General features: G+C 37.2%; 1 protein-coding gene across 1 annotated transcript; it reads right to left on the minus strand.

Annotated features, from left to right (window-relative positions):
* Window positions 1-2,269: 2,269 nt before the first annotated feature.
* Window positions 2,270-14,785, minus strand: rtcb (RNA 2',3'-cyclic phosphate and 5'-OH ligase). The gene is made up of 12 exons (XM_007235055.4): window positions 14,583-14,785; window positions 13,402-13,480; window positions 13,239-13,306; window positions 12,804-12,903; window positions 12,481-12,637; window positions 10,534-10,690; window positions 10,242-10,401; window positions 8,874-9,049; window positions 7,337-7,525; window positions 4,654-4,764; window positions 4,339-4,458; window positions 2,270-2,728 (listed from the first exon to the last, which is right to left on the minus strand). Exons 1-12 carry the CDS (start codon window positions 14,673-14,675, stop codon window positions 2,621-2,623), a joined length of 1,518 nt encoding a protein of 505 aa, XP_007235117.2. The 5' UTR covers window positions 14,676-14,785; the 3' UTR covers window positions 2,270-2,620.
* Between the last annotated feature and the right edge of the window lie 5,821 nt (window positions 14,786-20,606).

Below are 20,606 nucleotides of genomic sequence, written 5' to 3' on the forward strand. Positions count from 1 at the left end.
CTCGTTGGCCGCTCCAAAAAAGGAAACGGGCTGCAAATGGCCCGCGGGCCGTAGTTTGGATTTGATGATTCACATTCATGTCCATGGATCGGATACGTATCCGATTTAGGACCACATATGAAAGTAACTCAAATCTAATTTGAAAATTTGGCACGTTCACACAGCCATGAAATATTCAGATCTGAGCCACATTGAGCAAAAAATCTGGTTGGAGTCACTTGTAATGTCCTGGTAATGTGAATGTAGCCTAAGTTTCAAGGACTCATAATTCAATCACTCAACTCACAGTTACACCAAATTTAATAATTTAAGGGTAGGTTAATTTTAACAGTGAGGGATAGATTATCAAAAATAAAATCCAGAAAATGACATTGTAAGATTTCTATAAATTTATTTCAAACATAAGTTAGATGTTGAGTAATGAGAAAAATGTTGGTGCAATAGTAAGAAAATGGAAGAAATAATGTCAATTGACATCGACCTAGGGCTCCATGCAAAATCTCACCTCATGAGGTATACTTGATCATGAGGAAGGTGAAAAATCAGCCTAAAACTACACAAGGGGGGACTTGTTAATGATCTCAAGGCAGCTGGGACCACAGTCATCAAGAAATCCATTACGCTGTACGCTGTAATGGATTAAATCCTGTAGTGCCTGCAAGGTTCCTCAGCTCCAGAAGGCACATGTGCAGACCCGTCTGAAGTTTGCCAATGAATACCTGGATGATTCTGAGAGTGATTGGGACAAGGGGCTGTGGTCAAATAAACAAAAGTTGAGCTCTTTGACAATTAATTATGAAAGAAACTGAAGCTATACACAACTTATTAAGTCATGTTGCTGTGTTGATTTTTGTGTAATGGCAAGTCTTTCAATTGTTGTGGCTTTCACACTACATGACTAATCATCAACACAGGGCCACAAATGACCTAATATTTAATCTTGGGGAATACTCATCAGTGATAACTAGACATTAGCTTCTAGGATCACACTTCTCGCCATCAGCAGCCACAGTCTGAGAGCACTAGTGTGATTTTGGTCAGTACAAACTGTTTAGCTGATGTTTCAAGCCAGGTCACTGGGCTTTCCTCTGAGCATGCTAGCCAGAGATGCTAAATCAGTGGCAGTTCAAAAGAGGTGGTGGCAAGCTTCACATATTTTGGAGCAGACATATGCAATGCTTCACCCTCCTTGTGTTGGGGGCATTACTAGTAATATGGGGTGTCTTAATGAGTGGGGTGGGGTAATTGCCCTTCCAAATTGGTGAGAAAATGAGATCTTTTATTTTCAAAAAAAATATTGACTAAAGGTTATAATTTTGTGCAAGCTAAACATGTTACCTTATCCTTATTTGGGTTGATGGCTCAATGAAAAGAAAACTGGAAACTCTTACCATAATCTGAACTTTCCTCCGGCATAAATTATAGGAGAAATTCAATGATAAATGGAGCACAGAATACACATTTTAAGGAGTCATATTATGCAATAGTGCTTTTGTATTTCCACTTGGGTCTTGACTGCTCCTAAACACTCCCAAGCGCAAAAGGAATTCATTAATTTCTTTGCTGTGCATCAGTTGAAAAATCATATGCTTCTATGAGCTGTTTGGATGGCTCTATTATTGTGATGTCACACCTGCATAGAACTACCCTGGCACCGCCTCTCATCAGTCAACCCCCACCAGAGCTTCACCCACTAGATCAGTTGAAGATCCAGCATTTTAGTCATTTTTGTTGAGAAACTCAGACAATACACAGCAGAATTACCCAGCAGACTTTATCTGACTGAAGAATCTGTACCTACTGTTTGCGGCAAGTCAGCAAATGAGGGAGATGCAAGTCCTTTAAAATTTTTTTAAGTTTTTTTTATCACAGTTAGGCATGAAAGATTGTTTGATTTTGCCATTTAGCACAACATAACGTGTAGTAAGCACTTAGCATACACAGTGACAAATTATTTGCATTAAAGTGACAGAGCCCTTAAACAACTCATTATGAAAATGAAATGAATATGAAAAGTAAAGAAACGTGCAAGAATAGATCTGGTGAGATCTCTTAATGTGAGAGTGATTTTGTGCAAAGAACTTAATAAACTTTTTTTGTATAGTCTATAGAAATATTCTAGTTAAAAAAGAAATATATGTCCCCTTTAAACAAAGTGTTTAAAACAGCTATTTGTTATGGCAACCATTTGTAATCAGATCATACAGGACGCATGTTAATGATGTGAACACAGCCCAACATTACAAGTCCCAAAAGAGTAGCAGAGCAGTAGATATTATTGCTGTCTTTATTTTTTTTTATTTTACCCTTCACAAACTGCTTCTTTAATCACACAACAAAAAATATTAGCCACACGCCTGTGCAAGAACAAAGCTTCAACGTAAACAAAAAATATAACAACTTATTCAGCTCGAACTTAGATTTTCTGTGCACAGAATCTGCTGCACACATTCTGAAAGGCCAGTCCCTGTAAATAGAGAGCAGGGGCTCTGGGACAGGGCTTACTCCACGTCCTCTGAAGTGCTTGGCATATACACCTACTCATCTCTGTAGGTTCTGATGATGGCTCGAGTGAGTGTTCAGGTTTAACCCTGTAGTGATGATTGAGAGGCTTTCATGTTTAACCCTTAATAACTGCGATGGGTCTGAGTTTGATGGCCTTCTTGCTGATGCCGGCGTCGTGGCACGTGTTGACCACATCATTCACGTTTTTGTAGGATTCAGGAGCCTGAGAGGAACGAGAAAACGAATAGCTTTTAACAGTGGTCTAACACAAATGTGCTTTGTCAAAACCCAAATTAAGGAGGTTTAATTTTCAGAAAATTACATCTGAATAAAGAACATTTTATCATACAAAAACAACTGCCTTCAGATTATAAATTAGTTTTATAATGGCTCTCTTATAGGCTTTGATTAATGTTTGCCTTTGGGTTTGATTGCTTAGTGTATGAGTTCTAAATCACAGTAGGAGGGATTAATAAAGTTCTGAATCACAGGAAGAGAGGTTTGTAAAGTTCTCAATTACAGAAAAAGGGACATGTAAAGTTCTAAATTACATTAGGAGGTATTTATAAAGTTCTGAATCACAGTAAGAATGTTTTATAAAGTTGTAAAGCGTGTAGGCTCTATATATAAAGACATATAATATCAGTTTCAGGGTACTTTTGTAAAAACACTTAGCAGTAAAAATCCCAAAGACCAAAATAGTGGAGTGCAGAATATTAAATGCAAGCATATAAACTGCAAACAAACAATACAAATACCCTGAGACTGTCACAGTAAATAGCAAACTAAATAGACTACTTTCAAACAGAATAGAACTATTTTCATTACATGGATTATTTTGGCTTAAAATAATTTTGTTTCACAATATGGCACACCACCTCTTTTTTAATTTTTATTTTCATTAAGTCTTTGAGCTGCTACAATCCCTATAAAGCTTTCAAACTAAAGTAACCAAACCTGAGCTAATTCAGCATGATGCATATAAATCAATAGCCCTGAATGCAATGCAATTAATTAAACATTATATGACATATAAAAATTTCCAATGTATTACTCCTGAAAAAAATATATTAATTTTACCCTTAACCATAAACAGTCCAAATCAAAAACACTATTATAACAAACATTTTTTTTACTGATCTCTGATGCAGTTGATTAGTCAATTCATGTTTGGTATCTGAAAGTTTGCTTTTACAGTTTAGAACCGGATACCCAAGGCTAGTGTTGCTCATAAACACTAGATAGTCACCAATCAAACTCAAACAACTAAAAACATGCCTAGACTTTCAACTGTAGTTGTAGTTTTGGGTGGTTTAGTCATTAGCCTTGGATTTGCATTTCTATACCAATGAAGCATATCACATATAGGTGACTTTAATTACGTTATCAACTTATCAGACAATAAATGGATATAACCTCAATAATATTTGATAATCGTGATATCATCCACTGTGTTTATTATATAATTATATATAATTATATAGCTAGTCACACAAGGACCTATGCTTTAATAACTGCAACTACATACATGCAAAAGTGACTAAAAAAGGTTAGATGTAGGTTACAATTTGTTGTTAAAAGTATGTAATTGCTTGGTTATGCTATTATATTATCATTATGTTGGTCTTACAATTACAATAATATTAGATATCTAAATAATTTCTAGGACAGCATATCATCCACAATAAAACTGCTACGGTGATGGACCTAATCACCAAATACCAAATGTGTAATGGCTGAAAGACTACAATTGAGTTTGGTGAATATTTGTGATTATTCACCTCTTTTAAAACACACATGTTGACAGAATTCTGTTTTCATTGTGTTGCTCACCTCTTCCATGACTAGTTTGGGTGAAGCCACTCTGATGGCAATGCCCATGTCAGCTAGTTTATCCAAAACATCCTGGAAGTCCAGATTCCTGCGGGATTTTGCTCTGGACAGTGCTCGACCCTGAAATCGAAAAATACACACTAAGGTTGCACGTGCATGTTCATTCATGAGTTATTTGACTGGTTTCTGGCTGAGATTCAGTCCTGGAATCTGCTTAATTCATCAAACGCTTATTTGAGATATGTATATTCTCAGCCAGCAGCTGCTGTGTAACATTTTTCTTTAAAGGGTCAGGAAAACGTGTTCTTTACTCACAGCGCCGTGGCAGGTTGTGCCGAATGTCTCGGTCATGCCTTGCTCAGTGCCCGTCAGCACATAGCTGCAGGTACCCATCGTGCCACCGATGAGCACAGGCTGACCTGTCAGCTAGAGAACAGAGAAGAGAGAGAGTTTATTTCTTCAGCCTACACTGCTTCAGTACAAAAGTAATAATACTGCATTATAGCTGTTTTTTTTACTGTATTACTACATACAGTGAGTCCAAGAAGTATTTGATCCCTTGCTGATTTTCTTTGTTTGCCCACTAATAAAGACACTATCCTTCTGCACTTTTAATGGTAGATATATTCTAACATGGAGAGACAGAATATCAAGACAAAAATCCAGAATATAATTTTAAAGAATATATTTTAATTAATTTGTATTTCAATTAGGAAAATAAGTATTTGATCCCTCTTGCCAAACACACTCAATACTTAGTGGCAAAGCCTTTGTTTGCAAGCACAGCGGTGAGACGTTTGTTGTAGTTAACCACAAGTTTAGCACACACACCAGGGGGAATTTTGGCCCACTCTTCTTTGCAGATCCTCTCTAAATCATGAAGGTTGGTGGGCTGTCGCTTGGCAACTCTGACCTTCAGCTCCCTCCATAGATTTTCGATCGGATTGAGGTCTGGCGACTGGCTGGGCCACTCCATGACCTTAATGTGATTTTTCTTGAGCCAATCCTTTGTTGCCTTTGCTGTATGTTTAGGGTCGTTATCATGTTGGAAGACCCAACCACGGCCCATTTTCAGATCCCTGGCAGAGGGGAGGAGGTTGTCCCTCAGGATTGTGCAGTACATGGCTCCATCCATCTTCCCAGTGATGCGGTGAAGTAGCCCTGTACCCTTGGCAGAGAAACACCCCCAAAACATTATGCTTCCACCTCCATGCTTGACGGTGGGCACAGTGTTCTTGGGGTCATAGGCAGCATTTTTCTTCCTCCACACATGGCGGGTGGAGTTGAGGCCAAAAAGTTCAATTTTGGTCTCGTCTGACCACAAAACCTTCTCCCAATAACTTGGTTCATCTTTCAAATGATCATTGGCATACTTGAGGCGCGCCTCCACATGTGCTCTCTTCAGCAGGGGTACCTTTCGGGCACTGCAGGATGTGAATCCATTGTTGCGCAAAGTGTTGCCAATTGTTTCCTTGCAAACTGTGGTCCCAGCTGCCTTCAGGTCATTTGCTAACTCCTGCCGAGTGGTTGCAGGACGATTTCTGACCGTTCTCAGCATCATTGCCACCCCACGAGGCGAAATCCTCTTTGGAGCACCGGGCCGAGGTCTGTTGATTGTCATGTTATACTCTTTAAACTTTCTGATAATTGCACCAATAGTTGTTACTTTCACATCCAACACCTTACTAATCTTTTTGTAGCCCATTCCAGCTTTGTGAAGGTCAACAATTCTGACTCTGAGGTCCTGTGACAGCTCTTTGGTTTTACCCATGTTGGAGACTTGAAATCTGTGTGATCTGTCTGATTCTGTGGACAGGTGTTTTTCACACAAGTGATTAGTGAGAACAGGTGGCTTCAGGTCAGGTAACAAGTTGATTGGGAGTGTCTAACTGGTCTGTAAAAGCCAGAACTGCTAATGAATACTAAGGGATCAAATACTTATTTCACTCCATGAAATACAAATCAATTAATATATATTCCTTAGATTTATTTTCTGGATTTTCTTTTTAATATTCTGTCTCTCCATGTAAGAATACATCTACCATTAAAAGTATAGAATGATCATGTCTTTATTAGTGGGCCAACGAAGAAAATCAACAAGGGATCAAATACTCCTTGGACTCACTGTATTTTCTATAATGATTCTATTATGAGTAAAAATAGAAATAGAACTTGTCAAACTGTACATCAGACCAAAAAAAATCCAACCATTTGTTCTCAAAGTTTTGCGTAATTTAAATGCTATTTAGAATAAGTTGTTGTGAAATGCATTGGTGTAGTAACTAACCCAAGGGAGGATGAAAAGTGTTTAACGCCTTTAACTTATGAATAATGAAAATCTATTTTCTGGTCTATTTTCATACATATGGTGCATTTTAAGCGACAATAGTAAGGAACAAGGGTGTCACCATGTCGCCTTCTAATTCAAGCAAAAAACATTTTCTTTCAAAGCCAAACGAGCGCTTGATGTTAATTCACACATATTTCTCTCCTGAAAACTGTTTATTTGGTTGAGTAAAGCGCTTCTATATACTTAAAGTAAGCTTAGATTTCCAGGAATTTAGCATTGTTAGTAGCAGCGCTAGCCGAGGTTAGCAGCGCTTAGCTCTAGTAAATGCCATCCGACAGCGCTACACTTTGGAACCCTGAGTGTTCTGGTAAGCCAGGGTGCTATCAGCTAGCGGATTGTCCCATGTAGTTTTTTTCTTAAGGCAGTAAACACACAGGATAGAGTCTGATATATTCCCATCTGAACGACGAAAGAGTTAGTGCTGTGGTTAGCGGCCAATGCTTATACTGTTCCAGCCTTGGTGGTGGAGAATCTTTACTGGCTTTACTGCTCTATACAACCTGACTGGTAAAATTCATAGTTAAGGTGCACTGTGTGAAAATGCCGGTAATCAACCATTTTAAAACTCAACATTAACAGCAACACAGCAATTCGTGCAAAACTAAGTTAGGGAATACCTCCATACTGTACACGTCTATTGTGTTTTACCTGGTAGTCGACAGCAATGAGGGGATGATGAGGGGGGAAAGCTCTTGTGGAGCCTTTGCGGTGCACCAGCAGTGTCTTCTGTTTACCGTCCACCATGTGCTCTTCCACCTTAGCGATGTTATGAGACACGTCATAAATCACGTGCATGTCCAGGTCATCCGGAGTGGTGCTGAACACTTTAGAGAAGGCCTATAAAAAAACAAGGCAGGAATAGAGCGACCAGCATCAACACAGCACAACACACAGCTAAGATCTGGTAACTCGCTCTGATTGGGCTCACAGGTTTGAGGAGAGATGGCTGTGGATGAATAAATAGTGGAATGTATGAATTTCACAGTTGGAGGAAGTGAAGTGGAAAATATTTATATATTAAACCTCTACACAAGTGCTGTGTGATATGACGATTAATATCGTGGGGATGATAGAAAAGTATTTATCAAGCTCCTCACCTTTTATCGTCACTATGGTTTCTGCAGTAATTTAATCGATTATTCATGCACATCTGTGTGTTCACAATTTCGTTTTGCTCTTTTAGAATTCATTGGATTATATTTCTTTTGGCATTTTGAGCAAATTTGGGCATGGGGTCAGTCTCGCGTTCAGGCTCGGGTTCAAGCAGACAATCTAAACTCTAGTATGCAGAACTATATTATTATTGTTATTAATTTTCCATTCTTTTAAATAGCAGGATACTTTGACTTTTATTTTTCTGTCTGGCTTCAGGAAATAGTCTGTGATGTACTCATCTGTTTTTTAATACTATTTTTATTTTATATAAAGCTATGGCATGATAATTACCATATAGATAAGTAACCAAGTAGTATTGTTAATGAAAATGAACAAAATAACGAAAACTGAAAGTGAAAGTTCTCCTTAACTGAAAATTATAAAAAAACGGTAATAAAAAAAAATAAAACGAACCGAAATTACAGATTGAATACCCTCATTTTTGTGTTTGTTAATTTATTTATAAATAAATATAATAAGTAAGTAAGCAATAATATTATATTGTCATATTTTTCAAAGAATAACTGAAAACATACTCAAATGTGGTATATCATAATATATATCGTGATCGTGATATAAAAAATTCCATATTGTGATATATGATTTTTCCCATATCGCCCAGCACTACTCTACACATATAAAACATAAACAAGTGTAAAGGGGCTCATGTACTGGTGTCAGCCAAGGTACGCATGAATGTAACATTAACATTCTGTAACATTTAATGCATTTTAATACGTTTTATTGTAATATAAACTATTAAGATCAGTAATTGATTGGCTACAATCTTGTCTTTTGTAGCGCCTCTTCTTTTTCCCAAGAGACAGGAACGTTCTGCTGATATCACCACACAGACATTTGTGTGATGCCTCAGCTGCACTTAATGTTTTTGTAACATGCTGATTTGCATTTTTAGCTTTTGGGTTATGTTTTGGTCATTTTGAAGTGGCCATTATGCATCTGAAAGTGTGCATGAGTGTGTGAGTGAGAGAGAGAGAGAGAGAGAGAGAGACACACTTGTTGAGCTCACCTGACGTGTGAGGAAAGTCATGGAGGAGCGGTTGACCCATGCATAGTTGCCTGCAGCAGCCATGCCTTTCAGGTAGTCCTGACCCTCAGAGGAAGTGATGTGAGCACAGGCAAGCTGACGATCATTTACCACAATGTTGTCTCGCTTCATTGCCTTCTCCATGGCAACCAATGCATCTGCACAAAACCACAAAGACAGCACACATGTCTGTGATCAAAGCTCTTTTACTGAAGTGATCAGGACTCTACAGAGCTTATGAATCTAACTAGATGGTTCAGTTGGGTTTGAACTGGAGAGGACCGGGTTATTAGATACAACAAACCTTAAGTTTCAACTCTGTGCTTAACATACACTCCTGTGATGTTTTCCTTATTCTTCATTCATCTGTTTTAACTATCATTTAAATGAGCATATTAACACATTTTTTGTCTTTTCCCCACTACAGCACTGCTACTGGGTGTTAATGTGGAAATGTGTTGCCACTGCTAATAATTCTGCAATCTGTGAGTGGGCTACAGCTACTATTATTTGCATTATTATGTAAAAGAAATAGAACACTGTCAAAGGCTTGTTATAGGGAATATCATTAATTTTAACATGTTTTACTTTTTAAATATTTAAAACCAATATACATGGTCTTATGAATGAAGTTTAAACTGTTTTAGTGGAATAGAAAAATCACCTTTACAAAAATAAAGGAATTGCCCTCTAGCATATGTAGGCATGAATAGGCATAAACTGCTCCATATAAACTGGTTTAGATAAAACTTTGACCAAAACAAAAAAGTTTGAGGTTCTACACTGCCTCCTGGTGGAGAATAGATTACAGACGTCTCGTAGCTCTTCAAAAAATGTACAAACCATGCAGATTATTTTGTTTGGTATGAATTCATTCCCTTTAGTTAATTCCGGTTGCCAAATATACCTGTTCATCCCTAATACTAAGTAATTGTGCCTCTGGTAGCAAAGTCATAGAAAACAGGGACTGTTTTTTTAACTTCTATTTTTTTTACTGTGCAGTAAAAAAAAATTGCAGACCCTGTGATGTGACTATTGCATATGTGCACACTGCAATAACGATGCTGAAACCATATGTTTTACAGCCCCAATTCTGAAATGAAAAATGTTTTGTTCCTCAAATACAAAATATTGTGTTTTACTATGAATAAACCTAATTTATTGATCAATTTCTTGACATAAAAACTTACATTACTATATGCCAGAATATTTTGACATCTAAGGTATAAACCTATAAAAAGATCTTAGGAATCACAGAATATTAAATTATCTTTTGAAAAATACTGAAAGCTTGTCCATAAAGGTCACTAGTGAATTAAATATAGATTTAACAGTTAAGATGGCACTCACCTGTGGCCACCTGGTGGCCCAGACCACGACTCCCACTGTGGATCATCACACACACTTGGCCTTTGTGATCAATGCCCATCTTCTTGGCTGCATAGTCATTGTAGATCTCATCTACCACCTGGATCTCAGCATAGTGGTTACCAGCCCCCAATGTTCCTAACTGCAGCACAAAACATTAAAACAGTAAGAAGAAGATTTAGAAGTAGTCTCAGTCTACCTCTTTTTACTCCTACATAACAGTAATCCATTACAGAGATTTTACAAAACAGGAGAAGTAGTATAATGTGTGTACCTGTGGCAGTCCTCTCTTCTTTGCTTTTGAGGAGACCTTGTTTGGGTCAGCCTGCAACATCCTGCCATACTCCTCACAGTGCTCCTTATCTTCTGCCCAGGCGTAGCCCTCTCGCAGAGACCAGTCCACCCCCATCTCCAGCGCTTCCTCCAGGTCTCTGCATTAATAAACACGACCAAGTAATTACAGAACAGTCTCTTTACCATCCCATTTAACACAGTGGAGTTTTGATACACAACTGGGTTCATGACTTTCCAAATAAACCAATCTGTTTTAGTATGTAATTAGCTCGCTCTAAGCAAAGATATAAAATCATTCTGATTAGGGCTGCAGGATATTGGAAAAAAACTGACACTGCAATAGATTTTCTTTTTGCATTATACATTGTGTTAGATTTGTGTTAGATTTTACATTACATTGCAGTACATTACATTACACTACATTACATTTGGCAGATGCTTTTGTCCAAAGCGACTTACAATAGTCAAGTACAAAAGTAATAAAAGTTAAAGGTAAAAACATCTTTAGATAGGGCTTAATGGAGGTCGAAGGGAAATAATGGGATAGAGGAGTGAAGGAGGGGAGGAAGGAAATGAGGTTGGAAGTAGTTAGTGTGTTAGAGGTGTTAGGAGAGTAAGTGCTCTTTGAAGCTCTGTCTTCAGGAGTTCATTAAAGATAGCGAGAGATTCTTCTGATCTGGTAGTAGAAGGTAGTTTGTTCCACCATTGGGGAACTCTGTATGAGAACAGTCTGGATTGTTTTGTGTGAATGTTTGTTTGGTAAAGCGAGGCGACGTTCATTGGAGGAGCGCAGCGGCCGGGAGGTAGCGTAAGTCTTCAGGAGCGAGTGCAGGTAGGAAGGAGCTGTTCTGTCATCACCTTGTAGGTGATTGTAAAAGCTTTGAATTTGATACAAGCATCAACTGGTAGCCAAATGAGCTCAATGAGCAGCGGGGTGACATGTGCCCGTTTTGGCTGGTTGAAGACCAGACGTGCTGCTGTATTCTGGATCATCTGAAGTGGTTTTATAACACAGGCCGGAAGGCCAGTTAGTAGGGCACTGCAGTTGTCGAAGCGTGAGATGACGACTGCTTGTACCAGGAGTTGGGTGGCCTGTTGCGTCAGAAACTGTCAAATTTTTCTGATGTTATAAAGCGCAAAGCGGCAGGATTGAGCAACTGAGGCCACATTTCAACAGAAGTTCATAATATATAAATGTTACAGTTTTTATTTGCACATGCATATGTATGCAAGATTGGAGTAAAATTGTATTGGGGGAAAAAAATTTAATAAAAGTTTGGCAGAAACCGAACAAAATCAAACATCCCTAATATTAGGTAAATATATTCTGCCTCTGGTAGTGAAGTCATTAAAAATAAGAACAGTTTTTTTATTGTATTTTGTTTGTAGTGTACAGCAAATAATTGCAATCCCTGTGCACAATTACAGTGTATGTGCACATTAAGATGACGATGCTAAAACAATATATTGTACAGCCCTAATGCTGATATGAATGAAATTGTTTGGTATATCAAACACAAAATGTTGTATTTTACTATAATTGATACTGCATTAAAAATGTTAAATTAAAATATTTAAATATATTGTAAGTCAGTTTCTTGTTACTACCATTGGTAACAATGTACTAAATGCATCATTTCAGTGTTTTTCAATGACAATTACCAATAAATTATAAAAACACTGGAATTCCACTTTAAAGCGCTGATCAATAAGTAAATAAGTAATTTTTGTTAAAAAAAAAATACAAGAAAGAGTCAAAAACTCTTTCAAATACAAGACGAAGAACAACCTTAGAAACCCAGGTGGGGAAGATACTGATCCACCCGGAACAGACGCAAACACATTAAACAGGTATTACACTAACTCATCTATATGATCTTGGCTAATGAAGCATATAAATTATTCATTGATATTATTAATTGTTTACTTGGCACTCATGGGAATCACGCCTTTGGATCCTACTCCTACAGGAATGTGGTCAAACAGGGCCTGAGCCAGCTGCTCCTTCACCGGCTGAACATCTCCTTCATCCAGGTTAGTCCTCAGCAGACGCACACCACAGTTAATGTCAAACCCGACACCACCTTATAGAAAAAGAACAATGTTAGAGCCAATAATTTCAATCTATATCAGAAGTACATAATGGCCCTTGGAACAATTTTTACACAATAATCTGAAGATTTTTTTTCTATCCATCATAAAATTAATCACTGTCAGCCAAAATAAGAAAGACATTTGGGTTTAGTTTACCTGGTGAGACAACTGCTGTGGGGTCATCCATGTCAAAAGCAGCCATGTTTCCAATAGCAAAGCCATATCCAGAGTGAACGTCGGGTAAGCCTATAGATTTCTACAGCACATGGTTTAGTAAATACCATTACATAAAAACAAATACCTATCACAATCACACAAAAAAAACATTATGTCCAAAATTAATACTTCACAGGGAAAGATTTTTTTTTACATTTTAATTATTGCTGGGCAAATCTAAATCACAATATTTTTTTCCCCGTTTGATACAATATAATTGTGATAACAATATAACAGTGTAAATGCCTGTGTATGTAATCACGTACTGATGTTGCCAAGTTATGGTAGCCTATAGTATGGTTCTCTGCCTACATACAAAATGTTTAAGAACCAACATGTTAAGAATATGTTCATGTAATAGATAGACATGCTTACATGTACAATTCCTGGCAGGGCTGCCACATTTCCAATTTGCTTCATAGCAGGCAGAAATCCTCCAAACCCTGTGGGTACAACATGTAAAATAAACAATCAAATTAGTGCCATCTGATATCAGTATTAAGTTTATTTGTATGAATGCGTTGTGAACGAATTGTACCTCCTCCACGACAAGCATTTCTCAGCTCCTCAAACATTAACTTCTCCAGTGAGTCATTGACATAGAACACACCCTCCACCTGTGGATTTCAGCACACAGTATTTATTAGAGAAGGCGCAGTAACAGTTTCAGGAACTATTCATCAGGTCAACAGTACACGACTTTGGACTTACAACACTTTGGACACACCCCTTTTCATTTAATATTTTATTTTTAAATTTATTTATTTTTTACTATTTTCTAATGTAGATTAATAATGAAGACACCAAAACTGGAGGAACACACATGATTATCTCAGTTTTTAAAGACCAAACAATTTCTGTCTACTGCCTAATTGTAGATGTGGACTGCTAAATGAAAACTGTGATTAAAACCAGTGATATTATACCAAATATTGATTTCTGAACACTTAAAACTTGAACTTGAATATGAACTTGCTTTCTTTGCATTATTTGAGGTCTGAAAGCTCTGCATCTTTTTTGTTATTTCAGCTATTTCTCATTTTTTGTAAATAAATGCTCTAAATGACAATCTGTTTATTTTAAATTTGGGAGAAATGGTGTCCGTAGTTTATAGAATAAAACAACAATGTTCATTTTACTCAAACAAACCGTATATGTTATATTATTATTATTATTATTATTATTATATCATAGCCTATGCTATGGTAAGGTGTTCTTTTCTTTCAAAGGTTTGAAGAGTCAGTGAATTATTGCTTGGACATTTTATGAGACTGGTGATATTTCCCATGCCTGATTTGATCAATGTCTGAAAATTGTAAAAACAAATATGGGTCTTTGAAACACCGAAGTTGTTAAATGTGTTTGCTTATTGTTCTATTTTATAAAAACATAACTAGATATAGAGGCTGTGTTTCATGATGTTTCTATTTAAATTCAGCCATATGAAGAGTGTTTCACACAAACACAAATCAGACACATCTAAATGAATCACTTCACGAGGCTCCGAGGCTTTATGACAGGTTCATATTCCAGCAGTGCGGATAAACAGAGCAGGAGAGACTCTTAATATCTGGTTCTAAGAGGATTATAAATGTATGTGAACAAGTTAACACGTTTAACTAACTGCTGCCGTGGCCAGAGTGTGGTCTCTGAGAGCTGAACTGACGGATCTCCTCTCTAAACGATTCCACGTTTCTGGCCGCAGCCGGTCAGCTTTACCTGCATGTTTGGTACGAAGCCCTTCTTAATCCGCCAGCAGTTCTTGTCGATCTTATCCAGATACTGGAGCTCATCGTTATAGGAGCGACTCATTCTGATACTCAGAGTTTAGACCAGATACAATTAATATTATTCACTATTCGCTTCTCTCATACGGAGCGCTGCGCTTCCTCCTCTTCCCCGTGTTTAAAGACTGTGGGGTAAACCTTACAGCGCCCTCTACTGCTGTGAGGGAAATTAGGTAGCGAAAAGTGTTTAACCTCCACAATCACCCAGGAAACCCTTCCTAGGTGGCTTGTTACCCAATTAAGCTGCAAATCTGTCATCAAAGCAAAAGGTTGCTATTTTAAATAATATAAAATATAACGACATATTCTGGTGAAACACATTTTCTATTCACTTTATAATAACACACGGGTACCTCCATAATTTACAACGTTAATTTACAATATAGGTATCAATAACACTTATGAAAATACTGGCAGAATTTATTTTTTACATTAAATATGTTTATCTTTTTTGTATTCTATTCTTATAATCTGTACTGTATTCTTGCAGTGTAGAACCTGACATTTAAATAATAATTATTAATATTATTTGTGTGGAGCACCTTTCGCATTTGAGCAGTGGTAGTGTAGAAGAGCTCAGCCCAACTATTCAGAACCTTTAAATAAACGATTATTCAATGTCAGAATTTTAACACTACCCAATACCTATTGAGTAAAGCTAAATAATACAGTTGTTTTAAAGTTGTTTTTTTTTTTTTCATTATTAATCTTAAAAGATGTAATGCAAACAAAAAATTAATGTTTACTTAATGTTCTTTGCTGCCAGAGATATGACCTAGTTACAGCTTTGGGAGAAAAAAAAACAATTAGAGACCACTTAAAAAAATGATTAATTGAAATTTTTTATTGATTTTACCAAATTGAAAATCTCTGAAATATAATCAAATGTAAGATGGATGATCACAAGCCATCAAACCAAGCTGAATTAATAGAACCTTGCACCAGGACCCAGATAGCCAGCGACTTTGGCCCGGACTCGTTTCTAAGTCGGCACTGCTGGTTTAGAGTCGCAAGCAGAAAAATACTTCTGGCCCACAGCTGGCCCAGTGTCACTTTCTGAGTGTTCTACATCAGTGTCACTGAGCAGTCGTTTTGGTGCTGGTGAACGACTGACGCACCTGACCTGTTGATTCTCTGAACACAGGTGTGAACTGGCTCAAATACGGCAGACGACCCTGTACCAGCACTGCACTAACAAAGTGGAAAACTGACTGTTCCCCACTGTTAGCACTTTTCTACCAAAGCTGACTTGTACATTTTCTTTTTATTTACAGTTACAGATGCTCCACACACACAGCCTGTTATAGTACTGCTTCCCACACACACACGCACGCACACACACACACACACACACAGCCTGTTATAGTTCTGCTTCCCACACACACACACACACACACACACACACACACACACACACACACAGCCTGTTATAGTACTACTTCACACACACACACACACACAGCCTGTTATAGTACTGCTTCACACACAAACACACACAAACACACACAGCTTATCCAGTCCATGTAGAAAAATGTTTCCAATAGAATAAGACTCTCTGGGTGTGTGTGTGTGCGTGTGTGTGAAGCACTACTATAACAGGCTGTGTGTGTGTGTGTGTGTGTGTGTGTGTGTGTGTGTGTGTGTGTGTGTGTGTGTTTGTGTGTGTGTGCACTTGCCCCCCAAAATGTCTGTACACGCCACTGTTGGAATAAATGATCAAATTGATCCAAATTATTATATGAACTGCCTATTCACTAAACATCTTAAACATTGTATTAGACTTTAGACCAGCTATTTTGATTTGATATAGTGTTACAGATTTGAAACAGCTCTACTGTCACACATTGCATCAATTATCTTTATTTTCTTTTACATTGTACATTTGGAGCTAAATCTTTTAGCTGTATATTTATAAAATAATACCTCTTTACCTGATATTTTTGATGAAAATAAGAAATTAATAAACACAATTCTACATTGCATGTTCAAACACTGTAACACTGATCCCTGTAGTAGCTCAAGAGCGGAAAATGCTCCTTTCCCTCCAAGCTTCTTATCTTAGTGCGCATAAAAATCGTTCGCTCGAATTACAGAAATCTTGAGCACGGACTGCTATATGGTTCACTCGATTACATTTTTTTTATCCACGGCCCCCCTGGAGCGGAAATCCCTGCAGAGGGTTGTGCGCACAGCGCAGTACATCACTGGGGTTGAGCTCCCAAACCTTTTGGATTTATACACCAACCGCTGCCTGAGGAAATCCAAAAAGATCATGAAGGACCCGTTCCATCCAAGCCATTCCCTGTTCTCACAGCTGCCGAGTGGAAGGAGGCTCAGAAGCTTGAAGACCAGAATCAGCCGGTTCCGAGACAGCTTCTTCCCCCAAGCAACCAGGCTGTGGAATAGCCAGTAGAACAGTGTTCTGCCCAACCCACCCCACTGACACCCATACAAACTCTGCACCCTGCACTTTACTTTACACTGCATCTATCAGACTTTCCCATATTATACAGCATTCTGCCCCCTGCACTCCCCACTCAACTCATTCCTTACCTGCACTTACTCATAGCTATACTGTCACATACTGACTACTTCCACACTATCCGCATATCTACATCTGTGCATATCTGTTCTGTGCAATATTTGTCTATAGTGTAAGTTATCATGTTTATTGTAATTAAGTGTATTGTAAATAGTGTTTATACTGTAAGTTATCTGTATGTCCTATTTTTATATATTTTATATTATTTTATTACTCTCTTGTAAATATTATTCTTTGCACATTGGTGGGAATCTGCACCCAAGTTTTTCACTCACATGTACACCTGTACTCTGTGACGTGACAATAAAAATCTTGAATCTTGAATCTTGAATCTCCCCGGTCTTCGTATTATACAAAGTTGTTATAGACAGAAATTTCCTTCGGCATCTCTACTATCACCTGACAAAAATATATTGATGCAGGACATAAGAACAGTGGGACAATTTGAGAGGCAACAATCATACATTTTGATGGTATGATTATGGGAAAAAATAATAATTTCACACTTTATTCATCACACGTAATTTACTCGCCAGAAATATGGATGTATAAAATCACTTTTGTAACCTGACTTTTTATTGTATTTTTTTCCCCACACTTTTATTGTTGGTGTTTTTAAATTGTTGCCTTTCAGCAGATAAATAATACCTAAAAGTGTTAATTAAAAATAATTATTAAAATTATAAAAAATATAGTTTTTTGTATAAAATATTAAGCTGTAAAATTACAATTACATAATAAACATTTGAATTGCAATACATAAGATTATAATGACGATATATATTTTTGTCCCCAGGAAATTACATGCATAAATGTGCACACAAAAAAATAAAACAGTAAAACAAAAAACATTTAAAAATAACTTCTGTTACTGGCATTCATTCCTATCACTGGAACTCACTCCTGTTACTGGCACTCAGTCTTGTTATTATGTTAAAAGTACCGGACTGAAAGTAACATGACTGAGTTTTTAGCATAGAATTAGCAAAAACATGAAAAATAGCTAAATGGTGGCTATGCTAATAGCATGAGGACACTGAGCACATTCTACTGATTTTGCCAAAATTTCTATTTTAAAAATAAACAAGTAATATTAAAGAATTAATTTAGGTAAGAGCAGTGGCCTTCTTAGTCATAGTCAATTAGATCAAATATACTGAAAAACAAATAAGGAAACTTAATGTTGTTCTTCTCATGATCTTCAGAAGAACCAACTGAGTTGACCTCCTGTTGTAGATGTGACTTGTAGAATGTTCCAGATTGTTTAGATGGGGTAATGTGTTCCGGTAACACAACTAAAATGTGTATTTTAACTTATTTATTATGAATTTATTATGATTTTTTTTTATTTGCATTCACACAACAATGCACAATTCAAAAAATTACTTGTCTGAAGGATTTTAATAATATTTCATGGTATAATTTATAGTTAGAGAGGGGACAGGTAACAAATGCTTAGTTTTTAGTGTTCTATGTTTAATTTCATATCTTACTTTTGCAATTAAGTTAACGCAGACACTATGCTTAAAAATAAAACGCATTTTAAAGTTACTTCGTGCACCTTTTTACCATTTTAAATGTAGGATACTTGTGTTATTATACTGTTAAACTAAAACTAAAATATAGTTCAGGCCTAGAGCACAGCTCACACCTGTTAGAAGTTTTATGAGTAAATATAATTCCTTATCCCTTAAATATATCATATAATCCGATCTATGGAATGACACGTTAAAGAAGCGCAATCTAGCGATCATTACCAGTAACAGCCTCCCTGTACGAAGACGCAGCGTTGTTTAGACCGGATTCAGAACTCTGGGAGATCAGGGGAGTTTGCGCTTTTACAGCACTGTAGATAGATTTATTAATCTCAGGTAAGCTCATATACGTGTATAATTAAACTACAAATGAATAAAAAACGGTCTTGAAGTATTGACTCGCTGGAGATTAACACATTGAATGTTAACATTCTTTTAGGCTCTTTCACAGGAGCACTGAAACAGCGCTGGGACAAGCGTGAAAATCATTGATCGCAATCAGGGCCGCTGCTAAGGTTTTGGAGGCCCTAAGCATAACTGGTCAGGGACACACACACACACACACACACAAACACAAAAGGTTTACTCAAAATTTTACTATTTATTAAAATTACACATGTAACTGTGAATATTTACAACGTTATAAGTAAGGCCAATAACAGTGAAGAACAGCACAAGAGTACTATTTATAATGTATAAATAATAAATAACTTTCTTAACACCAGCATTAGAAATTACTTAAATAAAAATGCTGTCGATTCCAAACAAAATGAGCTATGAACAAATAATTATGCAAATAAATAAAGACATCATGATATTAATATGATCCCTGATAGCACACGTACGTCTCCAAGACGTCTTGGAAAGGTCCGAACATCTTAAATGCATCGCCCCTCATTTGAATAGATCTTATATTGGTCTTATTAACATCGCTGTGCTCCAGTGGCCGAACGCACCCCTAAATACGTCGCTGAAACATCTGCTTTATGCAGGAAATTTGGTATGTTAATTTGCTAGGTCGCAGATACGTCGTTTACACGTCTGCGTTATGCAGGACATTTGGTATGTTAATGCCGTCTTAGGAGTGTAGGTAGCGTGGACGTGGGTGAAATTAAACACAAGGACCCACAAACAAGTTCATGCTTAATACTTTTATATTCTTTCTTTTCCGAACACCAGCCGCAGCCTCCCGCTCTCGTCTCTCTCCTCCCCCTTTTTTCCTCTCCAGCCTCCACCAATTACCAGTCAGAAACACTGAACTTCAATACAAATGTTACACATTGTACAAACTGTCACAACCAAAACCAAATGACTTAGATTTTTAGTCTTACATTAATTCGCCAGTTCAGATGCTACCATCATTATACGCCACATGGCTGAGACATGCAAAATGTGGCCACTGAGTTTCGTACTGTAGCAAGCAAAGCACCTCACTAGAATTACACACAGGATCCCTTGACTCACACTCAACTACGCAGGGTGGGGGGGGGCAGTAGTAACCGTTTATATAGGCAGGAAAACGTGACCTACCTTTGGAGAAGGACGAAATCCTGTTATGACAATAAAACTCTTACATTAACAAAACTCTTCAACATGCATGACACCAGTGTTTTTCCAGAAGATAAACTATGACTGTGTACTTCAGCACAACCTGGAAACTTCATGCTTACTTTTCTAAATTAGCATTAGATAAGAATTATGCACATCTGGAAAAACTTGCAGATTTCTTTAGGTTCAATTCTCTTTTTCTTGCAAAGTATATTTTACTACAAAAGTTTTGTTTTCTGCTCAAGTCCCGACAGCTCAATTTTCCAAGGCATCCTTCCGCTGTTGTTCTTGCCTAATTATGTTATTGTCCTGTGCAGTGGGAATAGGAAAT

This window comes from Astyanax mexicanus, chromosome 2 (genome assembly GCF_023375975.1).
Source record: "Astyanax mexicanus isolate ESR-SI-001 chromosome 2, AstMex3_surface, whole genome shotgun sequence".
In the NCBI taxonomy this organism is placed as follows: Eukaryota; Metazoa; Chordata; class Actinopteri; order Characiformes; family Acestrorhamphidae; genus Astyanax; species Astyanax mexicanus.

Bases quoted from the DNA above. Each gene is read 5' to 3' on its own strand.
- rtcb (XM_007235055.4), bottom strand. From the start codon at position 14,675: ATGAGTCGCTCCTATAACGATGAGCTCCAGTATCTGGATAAGATCGAC. The intron at 7,526-8,873 runs GTGAGCTCAACA...GTTTTTTTATAG, and splicing joins TGACTTTCCTCACACGTCAG to GCCTTCTCTAAAGTGTTCAG. The intron at 4,459-4,653 runs GTGAGTAAAGAA...TTTCGATTTCAG, and splicing joins GCACAACCTGCCACGGCGCT to GGTCGAGCACTGTCCAGAGC.